The sequence below is a fragment of the Lactuca sativa genome, chromosome 7 (genome assembly GCF_002870075.4).
Source record: "Lactuca sativa cultivar Salinas chromosome 7, Lsat_Salinas_v11, whole genome shotgun sequence".
In the NCBI taxonomy this organism is placed as follows: domain Eukaryota; kingdom Viridiplantae; phylum Streptophyta; class Magnoliopsida; order Asterales; family Asteraceae; genus Lactuca; species Lactuca sativa.
The window spans coordinates 140,146,500-140,168,750 of record NC_056629.2 but is presented as its reverse complement, the minus strand read 5'-3'; the positions used below and the strand labels follow the sequence as shown (position 1 = coordinate 140,168,750).

Sequence of the window (22,251 nt, the reverse complement as noted above, 5' to 3'; positions counted from 1 at the left end):
ACTGTATTCGTATCGAAGAATTGCACTTTTATAGCTGCTTTATCTACCTGAGGTCGTGTAAACCAGAAATGAATTAACAAATATGAAGCACGACCTACTCCCTCCCATCCCAGGAATAATTGAAGAGAGTTATCTCCAGTCACCAACATTGGCATAAAAAAGTATGCTAGTATCTTCTAAGGTTCCTTTATTGGTTGACTCTTTAATCTCTCCATGATCAATTGTATTCCCACTATCCTCTTTGTAAATGAGCTATCTCTCGTAAAATACTCCCCTTCGTGCTATAAAGACCATGCTCTCACTAAGTCCGTAGAAAAAATATCCAAAAGAATTTTGTGGGTAGCCAATGAAAATACATCTCTCACTTCTACGTTCTAGCTTCTCATGAGTCTTTCATCTAAAAAAAGCTTCTCAACCCCATACCATGATATGTGCTAACAAGGGAACTTTCCCTGTCCACATATCGTGAGGCGTTTTAGCAACCTTCTTGGTAGGGACAAGATTGACGATATGGGTGGCTGTTTCTAAGGCATACCCCCAGAAAGAAATGAGAAGAGAATCTCAACTCATTATGGAACAAATCATGTCCAACAAGGTCTGCTTGTGCCTATCAGCCACACCATTAAGTTGTAGTATCCTAGGAGGAGTCAATTGTGAAACCATTTCACATTCCTTGAGATAGTCGTGAAACTCGATACTAAGATACTCTCCGCCTCTATTAGATCAGAGCATCTTTATCTTCCTGCCTAATTGATTCTCGACTTCATGTTTGAACTCTTTGAACTTTTAAAAGGTTTTTGATTTATGCTTTATTAAGTTGATAAAACCATATTGGCGATAATCACCCGTAAATGTCACATAAAATCGATTAGCATCCCCACAGTGGATCTGAAGGGCCCACACACATCTGTGTGTATGAGATCCAACAAACACTTACCTCCTTCACAAGATGTAATGAAAGGTGATTTTTTCATATTCCCCAAAAGACAAGATTTTCATTCATCATCTGGGCGTAAATCAAATGATTCCAACATTCCATCCTTTTGGAGTTGGGTGATGCGTTTCTTGTTAATGTGCACAAGATGACAATGCTACAAGCATGCCTTTTCTAAACCATTACACGAATTAATACGAAAAACACTATTACCTAAGCTATCAACACAAATCACAATTTCATACAAACCATTACAAGGTAAATATTCAAACATAAAATGTCATTCTTATAAACCAAAATTGATGCATTCATCTCATTAAACGAATATCGAAAACCTTGTCTAAATAGTGCAGGAAAAGAAATAATGCTTCCCGTCATTTCTGATGAATAACAACAATTAACTAAATCTAATCTAACATCACTAGTAAGCATAATACTATAAGTTCCAATCTTGGTAACATGAGAAGATCGCCTATTTCCCATGATCACATTCATCCTTCCATGCTCCACCTCTTCACTTTCTCTTAGTCACTGCAAATCAGAACAAGTGTGAAAACCACATCCTGTATCAAGGATCCAAGAATGATTAGGTTGTGAGTTATTAGTTTGAATAGTGTAAATACCTACTGACAATGGCTTCACTTTGCTATCTGTGATGTCCTGCAGGTACTTGGGGAAAATTCATTTCCGTTGGCCCTTATCATTACAATAGAAGAAAATGGACTCTTTGGGATCACTAACGGAAGGAATATCAGATTTAGGCTTTAGTTTTGGTCCATTACTAGACAAACCAACATGGGCCTTTCCCTTCCAATTCTTCTTAGAAACCCCTTTACTTTTCTTTCCTTTGTTTTTCCCAATGGCAAGGACAGGAGCATTAGTAGAGGTAGAGGTTTGATTCTTCTTCATTCCTGACTCAGCTGTTCACAACATGTTTTTGAGTTGGGCCAATGTGGTTTCTGTGTTGTTCAAATGATAATCCAAAATGAACTGATTTTAGCAAGGTGGAAAGAAGTTAAGACCATTTCAATGGCCAACTCCTTGTCGAAATTCACATTAAGCCTTTCAAGGCGCTCCATGTATCTTTGCATTCTTTCCACATGGTTGCAGTCATACTCTACTTCCTTCAATTTGCAAGCTATTAATGCTTTGACAACCTCATACTTTTCTTAATGAGCTCTCTTTTGAAACTTTTCCACAAGATCCAAGTTTATCTCATATGACCATTAGTACTCATAGAACTTTTGCAACTCATGAATCATGGTGGAAACCATGATGCAAGCAACCTTAGTCACGTCATCATAGTGTTTCTTGTAGGAGGCTATTTCTTCAGGAGTAGCAGTGGCCTCATCGATCTCAGCGAGTTGTTTCTCAAGGACATACTCTTTGCCCTCATATCAAAGAGCCATCTTGATGTTGCGCATCCAATCGTTGTAGTTGGTTCCATCCAATGTCACCTTGGACATGATTGAGAGTAACGAGAAGTTGTGAGTAGAGTTTTGAGAAAAAGAAGCATCACCAGAAGTAGACATCTATAGAGGAAAAAAGTAGTTTTTGTTAGATGAGAATAATCCTTAATATTTTAAACCATAATTAGTATTTAAGGATAGGATCCAAAATAACAATTCACAACTAAGAAGAGGGATGCCATAATCTTATCACAAATTTATGAAGGTATGTAAAAGCAATTCACCAATTTCAAACTATGAAACTCCTAGATCTTTGAGATTCATTGAATATATCAATGACATGTTTAATCTCAGATTATGCTCTTCTATTTGTGACTGGGATGCCCAGGATTACAAAAAAGATGTGAATAACCATACAAATGTTCTTGACAATCTTGATGTCATTTATCATCTCTATATAATATGTCGGTTAACCACACACACTCCATTAACAATGATAATTTTCGAGATGCCCATTATTACTTTTTTATAGTTACTATTAGTGTACCGGTTAACCACACACGCTCCACTAACTACATATAAAGTATAATGTGCAATTTTATGGATTAACATACTTTTCAATTTTTCCTAAACTAAATAAGAGTGAGATTTTACAAAAAATAGTTTAGTTACTATATATCATTATACTCCTTAATGAGATTATGTCCTATCAAACCCGTTCAACTAACGACCCTCCAGCATACCAAAGAGCGGTGGGTAAGAGTGAATACTCATTCGGCTTCCTTAAACACCCCTTATAGTATGGCTTTGTGAATGAGACATACTACCGATTTGACTAAATTGTCATATACATATAATATATATTAAGATTTTAATTATACATTGTTTTAGTAAAAAATTACACTAGTATAAATCAACCAAATTGAATGAGAGTCTGTGATGTTCGAATTATGCAATAGAAAAAGGTAAAGAGAATGAAACGATTGTTTACAAGGAAAGCCCTTGATCCTTGCTAGGATCTCCAGCAAAAAAACTCTGGGAGGTGATAATGATCACTTGGATTGATGATTTTATTAATATAAAATGACGATTACAAAGAGTATTTCAGTAAGAACAAGCGAAAAAGTTCATAGAGTAAGCTTAGAGTCAGTCGTGTGTCGTGTGCGATATACATGTGTCAATTTATAATCTAAACTTGCTAAGAAGATGTCCGATATTCTCGGGATCCTCTGTGACTAGGTTTGTGAACATTGATTGACTAGGTATTCTGGGTCTTTAACATGGTTGAGAAGACTCTCTGTTGAGAATAAATCTTCTCTTTACTATTTATGCACATGTGTTAATTAAGAACGAAATATAACCATTATAAATATTAGTAAATAATAATAACGGTAATAGTCGGGATCCTGAATATCTTCTGAGGTTTAAAGATCCTGAATGCTTTAAGAATCTTGACCCTAGTTATTCCTGAAAATAAGTGAGTAAGTTTCGATAATATTGAAGGAATAACTTAAAGTAAATAAATGAAAAAAGATAATAGTAATTTTTAAATTTTAACCCTTAATGGCTAGAAGAATTCAAATTCTAACAGATGGATTACTAGCCGTTATCAAGCGGTCAACTCAGCTGTGGGTTCAATATAAATAGAGATAGTTTGTCTCATGATTTTATTTACTCACCCTTGTTATCTCTTTTTCTTCTATGTTTTTACTTCTTCTATCAAGATCCTGGGCTAGGATCCTATCATTGTTTTCTTGATTTTAGAGCAAGTATCTTGCTGTCGGGATCACTACTTGGGTAGGGATCATTGCTTCTGTCCCAAACTCCAAGGAATAGGGGGTCTGACTTGTGGCTACTTTGGAAGTAGTCATATTGTAACACCCGGTTCCTGGTACATATTTAATTTTAAGTATTATTGTATTTTACCCTAGGACTTGGCAAGTTAAAAGCCTAACTCGTCGAGTAGACTCGGCTATACCAGCAGTGGTGCGGGACTTAAGTATCTTTTTTGTTCCTGAAAAAGCTTCTTCGTGGTCTTCGGTGCATTCAAACTTCTTGTTCTTCTTCAAGATATCATAGAAGGGCTTACACCTTTATGAGGATCTTGAAATGAACTTGTTAAGTGATGCTACTCTTCCGGTTATCCGTTGGATGTCTTTTGTTGAAGATGGAGATTTCAACTTGATGATTGCTTTGATCTGCTCCGGGCTTGCTTCTATTCCTCTCTTGGTTACCATATACCCAAGGAACCTGGCCGACTTCATCCCAAAGTGGCATTTAAATGGATTCAACTTCATATTGTATTCATCTAGAATGTCGAAGGCTTCATTGAAATCCCTGAGACGATCTTCAAGTTTCATGGACTTCACCACCATGTCGTCAATGTAGACCTCCATGGTGTCCCCCAACTTGTCTTTAAACATCTGGTTCACCAATCTTTGATATGTTACACCTACATTTTTAAGACCAAAAGGCACTTAAGTGTAATAATACATACATGTTGGTGTTATAAATGTTGTATCTTCTTGATCGAATGGTTCCATCTGGATTTATTAGAATCCTGCTGAAGCATCCATGAAGGTTAATAGTTCGTGGCCAGCCATTGCATCTATCATGGGGTCAACGTGTGGTAGAGGGAAAGGATCCTTAGGAAAAGCCTTGTTAAGATCCGTGTAGTCTACACACACTCGCCACTTGCCGTTGTTCTTCTGTACGACAACTATGTTAGCTAGCCATCTCGGGAACTTCACTTCCTTGATCATCACTGTCTTGAGGAGCTTTTCCACTTCTTCTTGGATGATCTGATTCCTTTCGGGTGCAAACTTCCTTCTCTTTTGGTGTATTGGTTTCAAAGAAGATCAATATTAAGTTTGTGAGTGATAATACTCTTGTCTATACTTGTCATATCTTCGTGTTTCCAGGCGAACATCTTGCTTTTGGTTCGAAGGAACTTCAACAGGTCTTGCTCAATTTGCTCAGGTATTGAGGATCCTATGAGGACTTTGGCTTCAGGATCCTTGCTGCTCAAGAACACTTCCTTTACGTCTTGTTCCTTCGTTTCTTGAACATTTCGTGCCCCCTGCCTTAATTGCTATGCTTTCCGGGGTTTCTTCATAGGCTTGATAGAGGTTTTATAACATTCCTTTTGATAACATTTCCATATGATTATGATAAAGAGAAATTACAAAGGTTCTCAATGAAAAGCATAAAAATTACAAATAATAAAGCTGATATAAATACTAGGTAGACAATAAACCCTGATGGGCTAAAGACAAAGGGCCCATAAACAAGTGGGCTAATAATATATAGGCTAACATCCCCCCTTAAACTCATAATGCCACAAAAATTAGCATTGAGAGTTTGTCACATATTAACCGAAACTGAGAAGCCAATAGAGCCTTCGTAAAAATATCCGCAAGCTGCAAGGTTATTGAAACAAATGGAAGAGAAATGGTCAAGAGCTGTAGGTGATGACGGGTAAAATGACAATCAATTTCAATGTGCTTCGTTTGCTCATGAAAAATAGAATTCTTCGCAATTTGTATCACACTTTTTTTTATCACAATGCAAGGGAGTATATGAAGAAATGTGAACTCCCATATCCGCAAGCAACCACCGTAACCAGATAATATCACATGTAGTTACGACAATCGCATGATATTCAGCCTCCGTGGAAGATCTAGAGACAATGTCCTATTTCTTGCTCTTCCATGAAATGAGAGACTCTCCAAGAAATACGCGAAATCCATTGGTTGACTTAGGATCATGACGATCATCATCCCAATCAGCATCACCATAGGCATGTAACTCAAGAGAAGACATCAAGGGAAACAAGAGGGTCTAAAACTGAGTGCCACGAAGATATCTCATAATACAGAGAATAGCTCCCCAATGAACAGAAGTAGGTGTTGAGAGAAAAACTTTTGAGAAACACTTGAATAAACGTTAGTATAAGTTATATTGCGGAAATAAATTAATCTCAAAGGATCATAAAGCTCAACGGTAATAAGAAGTTAGAGTTGTTAGATAGTTTGTTGCGGAAACGTAAGTACAGAAAAGTAAAGGAAATGTAAATGACAACAAGTTATATATCAAGTAAACACTAAGATGATTCTTAACAAGGTTTAGATTCAAACACGAGTTAGTTCATGTGATCAGCTTAAAGTGAAAGAAGACTTGAAGACTTGATCCGAAGGAGATATGAGAGTTTTATCTTAATATTTGAGTGTATGTTTAGAAAGATAAAAAGATAAGAATTTAGAGATAGAGAAATTCAGATGTAGAGATATTTGACTCATTAAGTTGAAGACTCTATATATAGAGCCTCAAAGAGTTACATTGTGAATAAACAACTAATAAACTTCTGACTTATAGGACTATGAAAAGTTCACTAGATAATACATTGTAAATTAATAAGTCAGATAATGTAACTAAGTCTTCATTGTAGATTAGTAGGTTGCAGATGACATCTTCAAAATAGGTTGCGGTAGCAAAAGATGTAGACTGAAGGTGATTCCAGGGGAAAGATCCATTGCGGAAGAAGAGCCGAGTTCAAATTGTTAAGTTTAAGAGGGTCACTTTCTTGATTCAACATTTTCCCCCTAAGTGACCTCTTCAACTTCTACATTAAGTATTGAGTTTTAGAAAATTGATCAGAAGCCACCAAAACTTCCTTACCTCACCTAACCAAGTGATCCTCTTGGTAATCTGCTTGAGTCCTGATGTAGTTGTCGCCTATTCTTGTCAGTGTGTACTGGATGAAGTCTGTCTTCATGAATTTCCTTATCTTGTAACTCTTGATTGCATAGGGTCTATCATTAGACCACATGCTCTCGAAAGCAGATCCACGCTAGATGTGGAATCTTTTCAATTGTTTAAACTCAAGAGGTAGCCTTTTGTTATCAGGAAGGATGCGGTCAAAAGGTTCAAATATAGTGAAGAATTTTGCATTGGGAGAGATTGAGATATCCCAGTATCCATCCTAAGGTGGTTTTGCAATCTTCTTGTAGGATTAACCTAGGAATTGATCAGGGTTTCATCCATAGTCGTGTCGAATCCATGCTCTCTCCAGATTAACTCAGCAAATTTTGTTGCTTTCCAATCTGCCTTCCTCTGTCTAGTTGCAGGAGAGTCATTGGAGTGATCGAAGGACATTGAAGGTTCTAGATTCTTGAACTATGGAGGAGTTTCTTAGAGAGGGGATGGATGTTGGACTTCTTGTTGCGGGGAGCTTTGTTGTGGTGGAGGAGAGTGCACCGTAGTTGGAGGCTTGTTTGCAGCCACAATTGGAGGAGATTGATGAATTAGAGAGTGAAATAAGCTTGTTTGTTGCGGGGATGGTTGAGGAGTCACCATACTTTGATGAGAAGTTCCCAAAGTTGAGATTCTTGGGGGAGATTGATGTTGTGGAGAGTGTTCACTTCCCCTTTTTGAGGAAGAAACCACTGGTTGCTCCTTAAACCACCGTCGGAGCCCATCAATCTTTGAGAAGCTCGTTTTGAATTGAGATTTGATCAGGTCTGAGATTTGAACGTTGGAAGGAGCTTCGGTGTTGAATAGCAAATTATAGATCTCCTCGGTTAACCGCAAGATCTCGTCCACACTAGAGTTCTCTGTGATAGATCAACTCAGGCCATTAATGGTTGTTTGAAGCACTAAAAGAGCAGATTCAGACGCATTGTGCATCTCAGGCCATTGATGGTTGTTTGAAGCAGTGGCTTGATTTTCCAAAGTAGATTGAATTTCATTTTTGAGTGTAGTCACCTCCTTGATGAGATTTTTAGCGGTGGAGAGGAATTGTTTATGATCCGTAGTTCTATTGCTGTCAAGGGCCCGGATACCCATTTCCACCATTAGAGATATCCTTTCCGCGGACAATCATTCTCTTTCTTCTAGTCTTTCTACTCTTTCTGCCAAGGACTGTAGTCCACCATTGTTTGATTGTTGCGGTTGAGGAATGGTGACTGCGGCCAGAATCTGTTCGACTTTTGAATGTAGAGAGAGAAATTCCTTTCTAGATACGGCTAGCTTCTTTTTCTTCTTCTTTTCTTTTGGCTTGGATGTGGAATGTTGTGAACCACTCGATTCATCTTCATCAAAAATAATCATAAATTTGTCTGACTGCACGAGTTGATCAATCTCATTAACATCCAAGTCATCTAGACCAAACATCGGACTTGAGCTTATCTCGATTGCGGTTCCATCGTAATTTGAGCCTTGTACATTAACAATGGGGGAGGTTGAGATGGACCAACATTATCATGGAGAGTTTGAGCTTGCTGCACCATAGCTTCCATTATGGACATCCATTATTGAATCTTTAGAAGATCATGAGCAATTTTAACGTTGTTGAAAGCATCTGCCCAGTATTTGGCTACAGTATGAATTTCTTGTTCCCGTTGAAGTTGTTGCTTTGTTTGTTGAGCCTTGCATGCCTGGAACGCCCTGCGGAAAGCATCATATTTCCTGATTTCAGACTTAGTTCTCAGTTGAAACCGAGTCCAAGAATCATTAGAATAGTAACCGTCAAATCCTTGTGTTCGCACCAGGGTGTCCCCCGGGATTGTGGATCGTGGCACAACTGTGCTCACCTTGCCTATGCCACTTGTTTGTAGGGGTGGTGGAATAGGATTTCCAGAACTTCCTCGGTCTCCTTGACCTGAAGTCAAGTATGACATGGGTTCGGTTCTGGCATGGGCAGAAGAAGTGCCCTGCAATTGGTCATGTGTTTGAAATGTTTGGGTTACTAAAAGAAGGATGGAGCGCAACTCCTCTGGATCAAAGATATGAAGGTGTGATGCCCTGGAGACCTTAGGGCGATTTGAACCAATGGGATCCTCTTGGGATCCAACTGGGGCAGTGTCTCCATGTTCATATGAAGTAGATACACTTGCTGTATATGAGTAGCTGGAAAGGGTAGAAGCAAATATGCCTGTGGGGGCTCTAAGGACTACCGAAGTCTGTAGAGAGACTGTGGTATGAGTCCGATCACACATTTGGCTATGACTAGGGTTACTCTTGTGTTATTTGTGTCTAAGTGTAGGATCGGAGTCATCGTGAGAGCCTTCTTCCATATGGATACGAACAACTTGAGAGTTGAAGGGGGATGCAGGTCTTTCATCCGAAGAAACAACAGTTCTGTACTTACATTTCTTTGAAGTTTCTCCCCTTTTGAGTTTGTTTCAAGGAGCTTTCTTAGATGTTACCACTATCTTGAAGCGTTTGGAATTTGGTTGACTTGATTGTACTTCGGTATGTGGGACTGATGTAGACGTAGGAGTTGCGGAAATAATTGGACCTTGGGTTGTGGTAGGGGCTGGTATAGACTGACTAGGATGTGGCAGGGAATATTGGTATGGGTCAACACCATCCGTAGCCTCAATGTGATCTGTGATTTCTCGAGTTTCAAGTCCAATAGTCTTCAGAATATGTGCAAGTAATCTCCTAAGAGATCCAAAAATTGATTGATATTTGGAGAGAGTGTATCTTTTTAAATCGTGGGTAGCAAAGAGATTGATATCATCACCCATGTCAAGGTTCGCATCTTTGTGAAGATCCAAAATGCAGAGAGACCAGTAGTGTTGAAAAGTGAGTTCAATTGGGTCTTCTCAAGGATTCTCCTTGGGAACATATTGTAGAAAGTCATCCCATAGAATTTGGCCATAGTTGATTGCATTGCCTGTGAAGATGCTCCATACAAGTTCAAGCAGTTTGAGTCCCATGTTGTCCGTGCCACCGGTTCTACCAGAGAGACTCCGGATGACAAAGTGACAGACGTATTGCCATACCGTAGGGAGCTGGTTTTTCTTGAATTTCCCAATTCCTTTCAATTTCTTCTGATAACCCATCTGGTATAGGGTTGAGGTTATGTCATTGATGCTTTGTGAGTAGATTCTAGTTGAAGGAAGAACTCGAAGGTTAATTGCTTCTAGAAATTCAGCTTTAGTCAGGATAACTAAAGAATCATCGATCAGTGTCAAGTGAACTTTTTGAGGGTTATTGCTTGGGAAAAAGGCGGAGAAAGCATATTTTGAACAGAGTGGGTAGAGGAAAAAATCAGTGAATGAGTTGAATAAGGCAAACAGTGGGTGAGATGACAGGTACTTGATCATCAAGCGAATCACGTCATTGTATGCCGGATGATCTTCAAACTCCACCCTGAAATTGCAAGAGGCTGTCGTCAGGAATTGATTTCTGATTGTTGAATCCGAACATGTGGGTCGAACAGACCCAGAAGCTTTGGATTGCTTCTTAGAGATACCAGATTTCACCATTTTGAAAAAGGTTAAGAACTTGCAGAAAAAGGGAGCAAGAAGTTGAAGAAGAGAAAGATCTTCGTAAGGGTTTAGAAAGCATAAAATCTTTCTTGGGAGGGAATAGAATGTAATATAGCACTGGATTCCAAAAAATTATTCGATTTACCTTATTAACAACTATTAATGATAAAAATCCTTGGGTTTTAACCATTATCAGTCACACATAAAATTAAATCAAAAAGAATATATATATATATATATATATATATATATATATATATATATATATATATATATATATATATATATATATATATTTAAATGGGGCATTTAATGACTGTCGAGCCCATTATCACACGGTTGAGGAACGTGTGGTGAGGGGCCATAATCCGTTGAATAAAGGGGGAAGTTGAAACAGATTAACAGCTTGGGGGCTATGAGATGTGATAGCTTAAGGTAAAAGATTTCTTTTATTAGAAAAAGATTTATTTGTCACTTATCCTAAAATAGGTTTGACAAGAGAAATGTGATTTTAAAAGAAACTAAAACGTTGTATGCTACAAAACGAATTTTTTTTATTTAAAGAATATTTTTTTTATTTAATGAAGATCATTACATAGAACACAAAGTTCAGGGAATTTATGAAGTGATCATTTAATATGATTGCGGATGGATTATGATGACTGCGGTGGATGGCAGTGAAATAGCTGTTGAGACATGGATAGCTGCGGTAGCTTGGGCTGAGAGAACACTTAATCAAATAGTTAGAAATAAAAGGAATTAAAGACCTGAAGGATATATAGATCATGTGTGATTGCGGTATACAAGATATACCAAATGAACATATGATTAATATATTGCTCTAGAACCGCAGTGAAGAGAATGCTTCAAGAATTTTGTTTTGAAAAGAAAAGAAGCTGATTCTTCAGAGATATGACTGTGGTAGCTATCAATTCAAAAGGAATTGCAGGTCAGGATTCATCATTCTTAACATTTCTTGAAAGCTATTTAATTTTGTTGCGTCAAGTGCCTTTGTAGAAACATCAGCAATTTCTTCATGAGTTGGAACAAAAATTAGTTGGATGTTACCTTGAAGCATGTGATCTTTGATATAATGGTATCACAATTCAACGTGCTTCGTCTTTGAATGGTGAATTGGATTGTGAGAAATTGCAATGGAACTCTCTGAGTCACAGTAAATAAATACACGCAATATTCTGTAACCGTAGTCCATTAGTTGAGTCTTCATCCAAAGAAGTTGATAACAGCAACTGGCTGCAGCCACGTATTCTGCTTCTGCGGTAGACAACGAGACACAATTTTGCTTCCTTGAAGACCAACTAACTAATCTTCCTCCTAGAAATCGATAGCCACCAGAAGTACTTTTTCGATCTAATCTGCAACCGGCATGTTCCGCATCGGTGAATGCTTGAAGGTTGTAATCATTTCCTACGGGATACCAGAGGCCTAGAGCTTTGCTCCCCTTGAGGTATCTGAAGATTTGCTGGACTGCGGTCAGATGTGATAATTTTGGGTCGGCTTGGTATCGAGTACATAAGCCTGTGGCGAAGACAATGTCCGGTCTACTTGCGGTTAGGTACATCAATGATCCAATCATTCATTCATAAGTTTTTTGATCAACCGTCTCTCCGGTATGATCCGCAAAGATCTTGTATGCAAAGCCCATTGGAACTTTGGCTGAGGAGAAATTGTCCCTTGAGTATTTCTTCAGCAGCTCCGAGGTGTATTTTTCCTGATGGATGAAAATCCCTTGAGGGACTTGTTTTATTTAAAAACCTAGAAAGAAATTGATATCTCTATTCATACTCATTTGGAATTTGGTTGTCATGAGTTTTGCAAAATCATCCACCATTTTCAGATTTGGTGAGCCAAATATGATATCATCTACATTTATTTGGACGAGCATTAAGTGGTTACCATTTGCCCTTCTAAAAAAAGTGGGATCTATCATACCTCTTTTGTACCCAAACATGACAAGAAACTCAGAAAGAGTCTCATACCATGCCCTTGGAGCTTGTTTGAGACCGTAAACTGCCTTTTCAAGCTTGTAGCAATGATTAGGAAATTCTTGACATTCAAAGCCCGAAGGTTGTTGCAAGTAAACCTCCTCCTTCAGTTCACCATTGAGAAAGACACTTTTTACATCCATTTGATGAACCTTAATGTTCTTATGTTCCGCATACGCCAAGAAGATGCGTATGGCTTCCATTCGGGCTATAGGGGCATAAGTTTCATCGTAGTCAACACCCTCCAATTGACTGTACCCCTTAGCAACAAGCCTTGCTTTGTTTCTTACCCCCGCACTGGATTCGTCAAGCTTGTTCTTGTAAACCCATCTAGTACCAATGATTCTGTGGCCTTTTGGTTTTCGTACCAGCTTCCATACTTTGTTCCTTTCAAACTCAGCTAGTTCTTCTTGCATGACTGGACTTCCACAGAGTATGTCAGTGAAAGGTTTTTGTTGGAACACACTATGGAAGGTAATGATGAACAATCATCGGTTAAATCTGGTCCTTCCAAAAATATTTCTTCATCTACAACAGAAGATGACTGAGAAATGGAACAATCTGTGTTAATGAATGGTATTGGATCGGAGGATTCTAGGATAATTTCTTCAATAACACAATTTTTACTCAGTTCATGAAGCCTACCGAAGTGACATCTAATGTTTGTGGGGAATGTTTTGTCATTGACAGGGAAATGAAACTCTTGATCCGGAGAGACATAGGGACGGTCTTTGTTAAACCGAGGTGATGAGTCCTTTGTAGATGAATACCCATTGGACCAACCCCAATTTCATGTGTTATCTACAGTCCCATTATTTACAAGATTTTTCAATAGCTTCAATTTAATTAAACAACTTTTTGATTAAAAGATTTAAGCATACATTTTCCTTTTGGGCTAAATCCCTTTGATTCAAAGCTATTCCTAGTTGAGTTTAACACAACATTCTGGCATCTTTTTCTAACACTAAGTCTCTTTCTAACATGACAACTTTAAGTCTCTTGTCTTCTAGTCGTCCTCTCACATGAAACATTTCTTGGGACGCTATGTTCTTCTCATATAAAGCCTTGTTATAGTCTGAAAGGACGACAACACAAGTGTCATTAAGGTTATCTAAGAAGGGTTAACAATCATGTATGCTGTAATTATTAGAATCGATCATGAGTTTTACCTGTTCAAAAATGGTAAGAGTCCCATCTTTTTCAATGAAGCAGTAGTTTTTCTCCAGCTTTGTTGATCCGTCCTCATCAGCAGTTACCACCATGCAGATTTTTCCTTTGCCCTTGATGTTGCTGAAATCTTCATCTTTATCTCCTGACGACCAAACTTGATGCTCTCTCTTTACTTGGGCCACGTATGCCCTTGCCTTTTCTTTCTCTTCCATCTCTTGAGCCATTATAAGGTAGAATTCTTTGTCTTTCACCACATTAGCTTTACAGTCTTTAGCGAAGTGGTTTTCTTTGTTGCATTTGTGACAAATGATAGCATCCCTTTTATCTCCGGTTGAGGTACCAGAGTCAGTTGACTTGATGGGTTATAGTGCCTCCTTGGATTGATGGGTGTTATGGGGTTAAGGAGACTGGTGAGGGTTTCTGGGATATTGAGAGTGACTGTTCAGTGGATTGAAGTTACGGTTGAAGGGTGGTTTAGTAAAATGTTGATTTTTACGAAAGGAGGTTGGTGGTAGCTGGTTGAATTGTTGGCTAACTAGGGCGATATCATTTTGAAATTTCTCTTCATCATCATATTTTGTATCGGCTTTGTAGGACTGCGGTGGGTTGTCATACGAAAGAGGGTAAGGTTCATATGATTGGGTGGTTTTGCTTTGTGGGGTTTGAGCTATGAGAGCAAGTGGACCTCCGAAGTCTGCACAATCTTTTAGCATAATTGATTCTTGTGCTTAAAGTTTGCCATACAACTTGAAGAGAGATAGTGTGTGAATCTTTCTATCTCCTTAGACTATCATTTTTGCCATAGTCCAGTGTTTACCCAAACCATTGAGAAATTGAAGGTTTGTTTCATGATTGCTTTGGATGGTGCTGACATTTGATAAATTTGTGACAATAAGATTAAATCTTTTGAAGGAGTCTTCAAGACTCTCACTAGGATGGGCTTGGAAGTTGTTAAACTCGTTGAGTGCAGTGGTAAGTTTCTTGTCTTGAGCTTGCTCAGAACCTTCATACAATTTTTTGAGGACATCCCAGATTTCTTTGGCTGATTTGTAGTTAATGATGATGTCGAAGTTGTCTGGGGCCACTCCACACGAGATTTCAAAGAAAGCAACAACATCACTTTCCATTTTATCAAGATCATATTTAGTGGGACGATTCATTGTAGCTTTACGTCCTCCTAGTCTAGCTTGGGCACCATCAGCTTGAACAACAGTAAGAATGGGAACATGAGGTCATTCTTCCACAGATCTCCACACATCTCTACCAAGTCATTTCAGATAACTCTCCATTCTTTGAGACCAGTGGTGATATTCGCTTGCAACAAGTATTGTGGCTTGATTAGAACCACCAACACTATTGGAAACGTTTAGTGATAATGCTTGTGTCATATTTCCTTTGCTTTTTTTTTTTGTTTTGATTTTTTTTGCGAAAGACGAGCTTTAGTGGTATAGAAGGCTTTTCAAAATCAGAGTTTTGTTTTAAAAAACAACCACTTTGGCTCTAATACCAATTGTTGAGAGAAAAAATTGAACAAACGTTAGTACAAGTTATATTTTGCAGAAATAAGTTAATCTCACAGGATCATAAAGCTCAACAATAATAAGAAGTTAGAGTTGTTAGATAGTTAGTTGCGTAAATGTAAGCATATAAAAATAAAGGAAATGTAAATGACAACAAGTTATATATCAAGTAAACACTAAGCTGATTCTTAACAAGGTTTGCATTCAAACACGAGTTAGTTCATGTGATCAACTTAAAGTGAAAGAAGTCTCGAAGACTTCATCCGAAGTAAATATGAGAGTTTTATCTTAATATTTGAGTGTAAGTGTAGAAAGATAAAGAGATAAGAATTCAGAGATAGAGAAATTCAGATGTAGAGATATTTGATTCATGAAGTTGAAGACTCTATATATGGAGACTCAATGAGTTACATTGTGAATAAACAACTATTAAACTTCTGACTTATAGGACTATGAAAAGTTCACTGGATAATACATTGTAAATTAATAAGTCATATAATGTAACTAAGTCTTCATTGCAGATTAGTAGGTTGCGGATGACATCTTCCAAAGAGGTTGCAGTAGCAAAAGCTATAGACCGAAGGTGATTCCAGGGGAAAGATCCATTGCGGTAGAAGAGCCGAATTTGGATTGTTAAGTTTAAGAGGGTTACTTTCTTGATTCAACAGTAGGAGTAGTAACAAACTGACCGAAAACATGAACAACATGAGCAATATCTGGACGAGTAACAGTGAGATATACCAAACTTCCCACAATAGTGCGATAAAGATTTAGATCGGACAAAGGAACACCATCAATAGGAGAATACCGTGCATTGGTTTCAAGAAGAGTATCAACAGTCTGATTGTCAGAGAGGCCCGCCCGTGCAAACAAGTCAGATATATATTTAGTCTGGTAAAGAAGATACCTTTTCTTAGACTGAGCTACCTCAATACCCAAGAAAAAATGCAGCATGCCCAAATCCTTCATAGCAAATCGATGAGCTAGATCATGCTTCAAAGACTCAATACCAGCATGGTCATCACCCGTCATAATCATGTCATCCACATATAAGGACATAAGAATCCTTCATGCACTCGAGCATCTAATAAACAGAGTAGAATTGTGATTAGTCTAGAAAAATCCAAGAGAGGTAATCACTGTGGATAATTTATCAAACGAAGCACGAGGGGCTTGCTTGAGATCATACAAAGCTTTGCAAAGCTGACAAACTTCACCCGGCCGGTGCCGAATTCCTAGGGGAGGAGTCATATAAACCTCTTCATGGAGGTCACCATTCAAAAAAGAATCATTGAAATCCATTTGAAAGATCTTCCACTGTTGGACGGATGTAACTCCAATCATAGTACGGACTGTCATCTTCTTTGCAACTGGGGAAAATGTCTCCTCGTAGTCAAAACCATACTGTTGGGAATATCATTTTGCTACAAGTATGGCCTTGTACCGCTCAAAAGACCCATCAACTTTTTTTTATCTTGTACACCCAGCGAAAACCTATCGTATGTTTCCCAGGAGGAAGAGAAACCAAATCCCATGTGTGAGTCTGATGAATAGCAATGAGTTACTCAGCCATAGCATTATGCAAAATAGGATCTAAAATAGCTTCTCTATATGATTCAGGTTCAGACAGATGATGGATGCTTGCTATAAATGAAGGAAACGATCCTGAATATGTAGATTAAGCAAAATATGGTAGCTTGGTGGACTTGACAGGACGAGTAGATCTCCTGAGGAGTGGTGGTGGAGGTGGATCCTCAATTTCAACAATTGGAGGAGTAGGCTCAGGAAAAGGTGGAGTCGAGGCACTTTCTGAAGAAGTGGGTGTGTCATGAGCTGAAGGATCAGGTAGCATTGATGGATCTCGAGCCTCTATATCTTCATTAAAAGGATCAATATGCAAGAAGATTGGACTTCGTTACATTGTGGGCTGTAGCTGGAATCGAGTAGAAAGGAATATGTTCCAAAAAAGTGACATGTCGGGAAAAATATACCTTCTGAATTGTAGGATCATAGCAACGGTATCCTTTATGTCCAATACCATACCCCAAAAATAAACAAATAGCAGATTTCGGCCCCAGCTTGTTCCTTTTAACATGAGGACGAAGAACAAAACAAGTACATCCAAAAACTCGTAAGGAAGAGTAGTCTGGTAGATGACTATATAGCTTATCAAAAGGAGACATTATTGAATTCAATGAAGTAGTGATACGATTAATCACATACACAACAGTTATGACTGCTTCTCCCTAAAAGGCACTAGGGATCTGCGCAGACATGAGTAATGAGCGGGCAGTCTGAACAATATGATGGTGTTTTCGTTCTGCCACACCGTTTTGCTGAGGTGTATCAGTACTCGAAGACTGGTGCATGGTACCATCATAAGTAAGTAGCAGAGTAAAATCATTAGAGGTATATTCACTCCCTAAGTCATACCTCAAGCACTTAATCACAGCCGAATGGTCGGGAGTTGGTTCCTAGTTATTTATGTGGATTATCTTATATCATTTGGTATGTTTCATAATGGTGATGACGAGACCCTTTGTGACAGGATCCGGATCGGGATCAGGATCAGGAGACGGAGGCCAGGAGAAGCCAGCAGGACCTTAGCTTGTGGTGCAGATGGGGACAAATGATTTAGATGCCAGGATTCGAGAGACCATGCATGATGAGGTTTCACATTGTTCCGGGAACAACTACGTGAGATGTTTGGGTCTATTAAGATCGCCATGGTCGAGTATTTCGACGAGCGATATGCAGCCCTTGCGGAGACGGCTGCTGCTACAGCCGCATCGGCTGTAACAGCGGCAGGGGGAGGAGGAGGAGCCACTTGGGGCTTCCAGTACACGGAGTTCAATAACACAAAGCCCCGTACTTTTGATGGGATGCAGGACCCCATCAAGGCTATGTGGTGGATCTCAGATGTGGAGGGGTGTTTCTTTACCTGCTCGTGTCCTACTGACTAGAAGGTCATGTGTGATTTGAACCTGCTAAGGTCCAGGGCCAAGGACTGGTGGAGATTGGCGACTGCGTTGTACATTGATGATCAGAGAGCTGCTGTTACTTGGGAGTAGTTCAGGGATATGTTCCGTGCCCGATACATTCCACGGGTCGAGTGGGAACAATTGTCACTGGAGTTTTTGAGTTTTAGACAGGATGGGGAGTCAGTGACGGAGATCACCCGCATGTTTACTGAGAGGGCAATGTTCTGCCCAAAGTTTGCTTCCGAGCAGGCTCAGATGACCCGTTATCTGAGCATGCTCAAGACTGACATCCGTCAGTTTGTGTCTACCCAGTGATGTAACACTCTTATGGAGTTGCAGGAGGCCGCTAGGCGGCGTGTGTTGGAGATTGAGCTGCAGATGAGGGAGCAACGGAAGGCCCCGACGCATTTGCAATCAACGCCAATGCGGTCTAAGGCCGCTGGTTCTTGAATCGGGGGTCAACAGAGCCGCACTTGTAGAAAGTGCGGAAAGAGTCATTATGGATTTTGTTGGACGGGTAGTGGGTGCCACAAGTGTGGCAAGGAGGGGCACTATGCTAGGGATTGTTGCTAGATAGCCCCTGCATCGAATATGAGGATATGCTATCACAGTCATCAGGTTGGTCACGTGAAGACCAATTATCCACAGCTCGCAACCAGGCCGACACAGGCTCCTGCGCCGGCTACATTAAGGATATCGGATGGGAGGCCAGTCAAGGCAGAGCCTTTGAAGGCTCAAGGGCGTGCCTTCCAGCTTACATCAGAGGAGACCAGGGCAGAACCGGATGTGGTTGCTGGTATGTTTCTCTCCTTTATTTCTTTTACTATATTTGTTTTATGCTTATCTGTTGTACCTGTGATTAGGTACGTTTTTAGTGAACTCCTAGCCTGCATTGGTTTTATTTGACTCGGGGGTGAGTCGGTCCTTCGTATCTCAATCGTTTAGTAGGGGGTTTAGTGTGCCAGTGGGAGAGTTAGAGTGTCCGTTGCGAGTCTCTATCCCCAATAAACACAGGGTTTTGCTTGTTCGGTCTACCGAGGGTGTGAGTTGGAGATTTTCAGGGTGTCCTTTCCAATTGATTTGGTTCCGATCCCATGGGGGAGGTGTGCGTGATTGTAGGGATGGATTGGCTTAGTCGGTTTGGTGCCATGATAGATTGTGAGGGTCAGCAAGTGGTAGTTCGAACCCCAAGTGGGGGAGAACTGACAGTATACGGTGAGGGAACCAGAGTGGGATCAGGCTTTTGTTCAGCTGCTAGGGCTCGGCAGTATATTCAGCACAGGTGTGCGAGTTATCTAGCGTATGTGGTGGATACGCAGGTCAGGGATCAAGTTTTAGTTTCAGAGGTTCCAGTGGTTAGGGAGTTTGCCGATGTGTTCCCGGAGGAGTTTCTAGGGATACCTTTGGAGAGACAGGTCGAGTTCCAGATCGACCTATGTGACAATAGTCAATTTCGGGTCAAGTCAAAGTCGAACAAAGTCATCGAGTCAAATCGGTCAACTAGATTAAACCTTGTATATTAGGGTTTATGTTATGTAATTACTGTATAACTCACTATTTTAATGAGAAAATATCACTTGGAAAATTCGTGTGTTTAATTTTCGTTAGCCTTAGTGCTAAACAATGAACAAAAACGATAAAACAATGTTGCATACTCATCAGGAATGTGTAAGATCCTAAAACATGGCTTAACGGGGTTTACGGACCTTGCGTTGTGGAGCCAAACACTCACAAATGTCACACGAGAAACCTCTCTCAATCATTTTCACTCTATCTCTTCTTATCTAGAAATCTCTTACAAATCTCTCTCCGTATGCGAAATCTCTCCAAGAATGTCAAATCTCTCCCAAATCTCTCTCCGTATGTGAAATCTCTCTAAGAATGTCAAATCTCTCCCAAATCTCTCCAAGAATTTCAAATCTCTCCAAAATCTCTCTCCGTATGCGAAATCTCTCCAAGAATGTCAAATCTCTCCCAAATCTCTCCAAGTATGTGAAATCTCTCCCAAATCTCTCCAAGTATGTGAAATCTCTCCCAAATCTCTCTCAAAAGTTCCTTAAACTTTTTGTAGTCTTTCGGGCCATCCCGACTCTTAACCGGGTCAAAAACCGCTTAAAACGGGGTAAAAACGGATAAAATAGACTTAAGGACCCGAAACCCCTCTTAAGGAGCCGAACCCTCTTAAGGATCCGAAACCCCTCTTAGGAACCGAACTTGTCAGAAGCGAAGGCATCAGAAGCGAACCCTCCCTTTGGACCGAACCTTCGGTCCATTTCGCTCCATTTCGTGTCTTACCCCCTTCGCTCCATTTCGCCTTCGGCCCATGATCAGAAGGGACCGAACCTCGGCTAGGACCGAGAGGTCTCGCAGGGAAGCCCATTTCTTCCCGGTTTTCGACTACAACTTCATTTTAGCTTCGTTTTTAATTGTTTTTGACGTGGGATTTTCACCCAAAACTTTATTTTAACAATTAAAATCCCATAAATCATTAATTCCCACGTTTTTAATATAAATATTATCCAAGAAATGAGTGGGTGAAGTACAAAGATTGAGTGTTGACTTTGCCTTACCTTATGACACAAGCAACCACCCCTACACCCACTCTATGACCAGCCACACCTCCCCACCTTACCTAGGTCACTTCAATGTCCTTTCCAATCATTTACCAGCCCTCCCCACGTCCATAAGGCTGGAACACCCATCCTCTCTCCTAACTTCTCTCATTTTTCTCTCATTCTTCCATCAAGATCAAACTTCATTTTCTCTCATCTCCTCTCCCTAAAATTCGAGATTCAAGGCCATTCTCCAAGCTTTTCTTCTACTTTTGGTAAGTATTAACATCCTCCATAAGATTATTACACTTCATTCTACTCCAATCATCGCTTGCTTACACAAACTCCATCACTTTAATGTTAGATTCTCAAAAATCTTCAAGGCATCTTCAAGTGTTCTTGAGTTGAGCACTCCCATTCTTCAACAATCATCTACTGAAATCACTCAAGGTGAGTTCATACCCCTAAATTTTCATGTTTTCTTAAGTTTTTAGGGGGGGGGGGGGAATACAAGTTAAAACACCAAGAATATAACTAAACTTTTCTAACAACCTTCATCAGAAAAGTTGGACTCCATTCACGGATTGTTTTGGACAACATAAACACTTTAGTTTTCAAAACTGTTTTAGGTTCAAGTAGTTCCAGTTCTTAGCTTTAAAATGACTACTTGCACATCTCCACACTATTTTTCTACGATTTATGGTGATTTTTACAAAACTGCCTATCATTTCAAACATCAATCCGGACCAGTCTATGATTATGGACTTGTTCACACAAGATATAAGTCATTAAAAATCATGAGAAAAATTATGGAGAAACTAGACTCATTTTCCAAACTCCCAGAATTTTTGGATTCTGATTTGGACCTTTGATGATTTTTCTACAAATTTTCTAATAACAAGGATATAAAATGTTATCAACAGAAAAATACTATTAATTTCATTTCACCTTGTAACATGTTGAGCAAGGTGTATATCTTTATGTGATTATATGTTATTGCAATATATGACAATATTGTCTTAGTTTGCAGACATACATCAGTTAACAAATGGATTTTTTCTAGACAAAGCATAGAAATAACAATTTGTTACAATCCAAGTACACCTATTACATACAAACATTTGAATAAACTATGTTAAGTATATTTTATGTACATTACCACTTTTACCCTTGTTTTATTAAACTATAATAGGTATAGTTTATGATTCATCACATAACACACTTATACAAAAAGGGTACATTCATACAAAAAGGTTTTACATTCACGCACACCACACGTAAACTTGTTAACTTAAATGGTGAGACATTCTCTTTCCGTACGTCCGAGTGCCGGATCTAAATTCCTGGTAGCTATATCCAAAGTCTCTTGTAGGGAGAACGCGATAGTTGTGTATAGATCTATA

At 39.2% G+C, this 22,251-nt stretch overlaps 1 protein-coding gene across 1 annotated transcript; it reads right to left on the bottom strand.

The window, feature by feature from the left end:
* Positions 1-15,963: 15,963 nt before the first annotated feature.
* On the bottom strand, positions 15,964-16,347 carry LOC111904897 (uncharacterized mitochondrial protein AtMg00810-like). Its single transcript, XM_023900606.1, has one exon. It carries the CDS (start codon positions 16,345-16,347, stop codon positions 15,964-15,966), a length of 384 nt encoding a protein of 127 aa, XP_023756374.1.
* Positions 16,348-22,251: the final 5,904 nt, after the last annotated feature.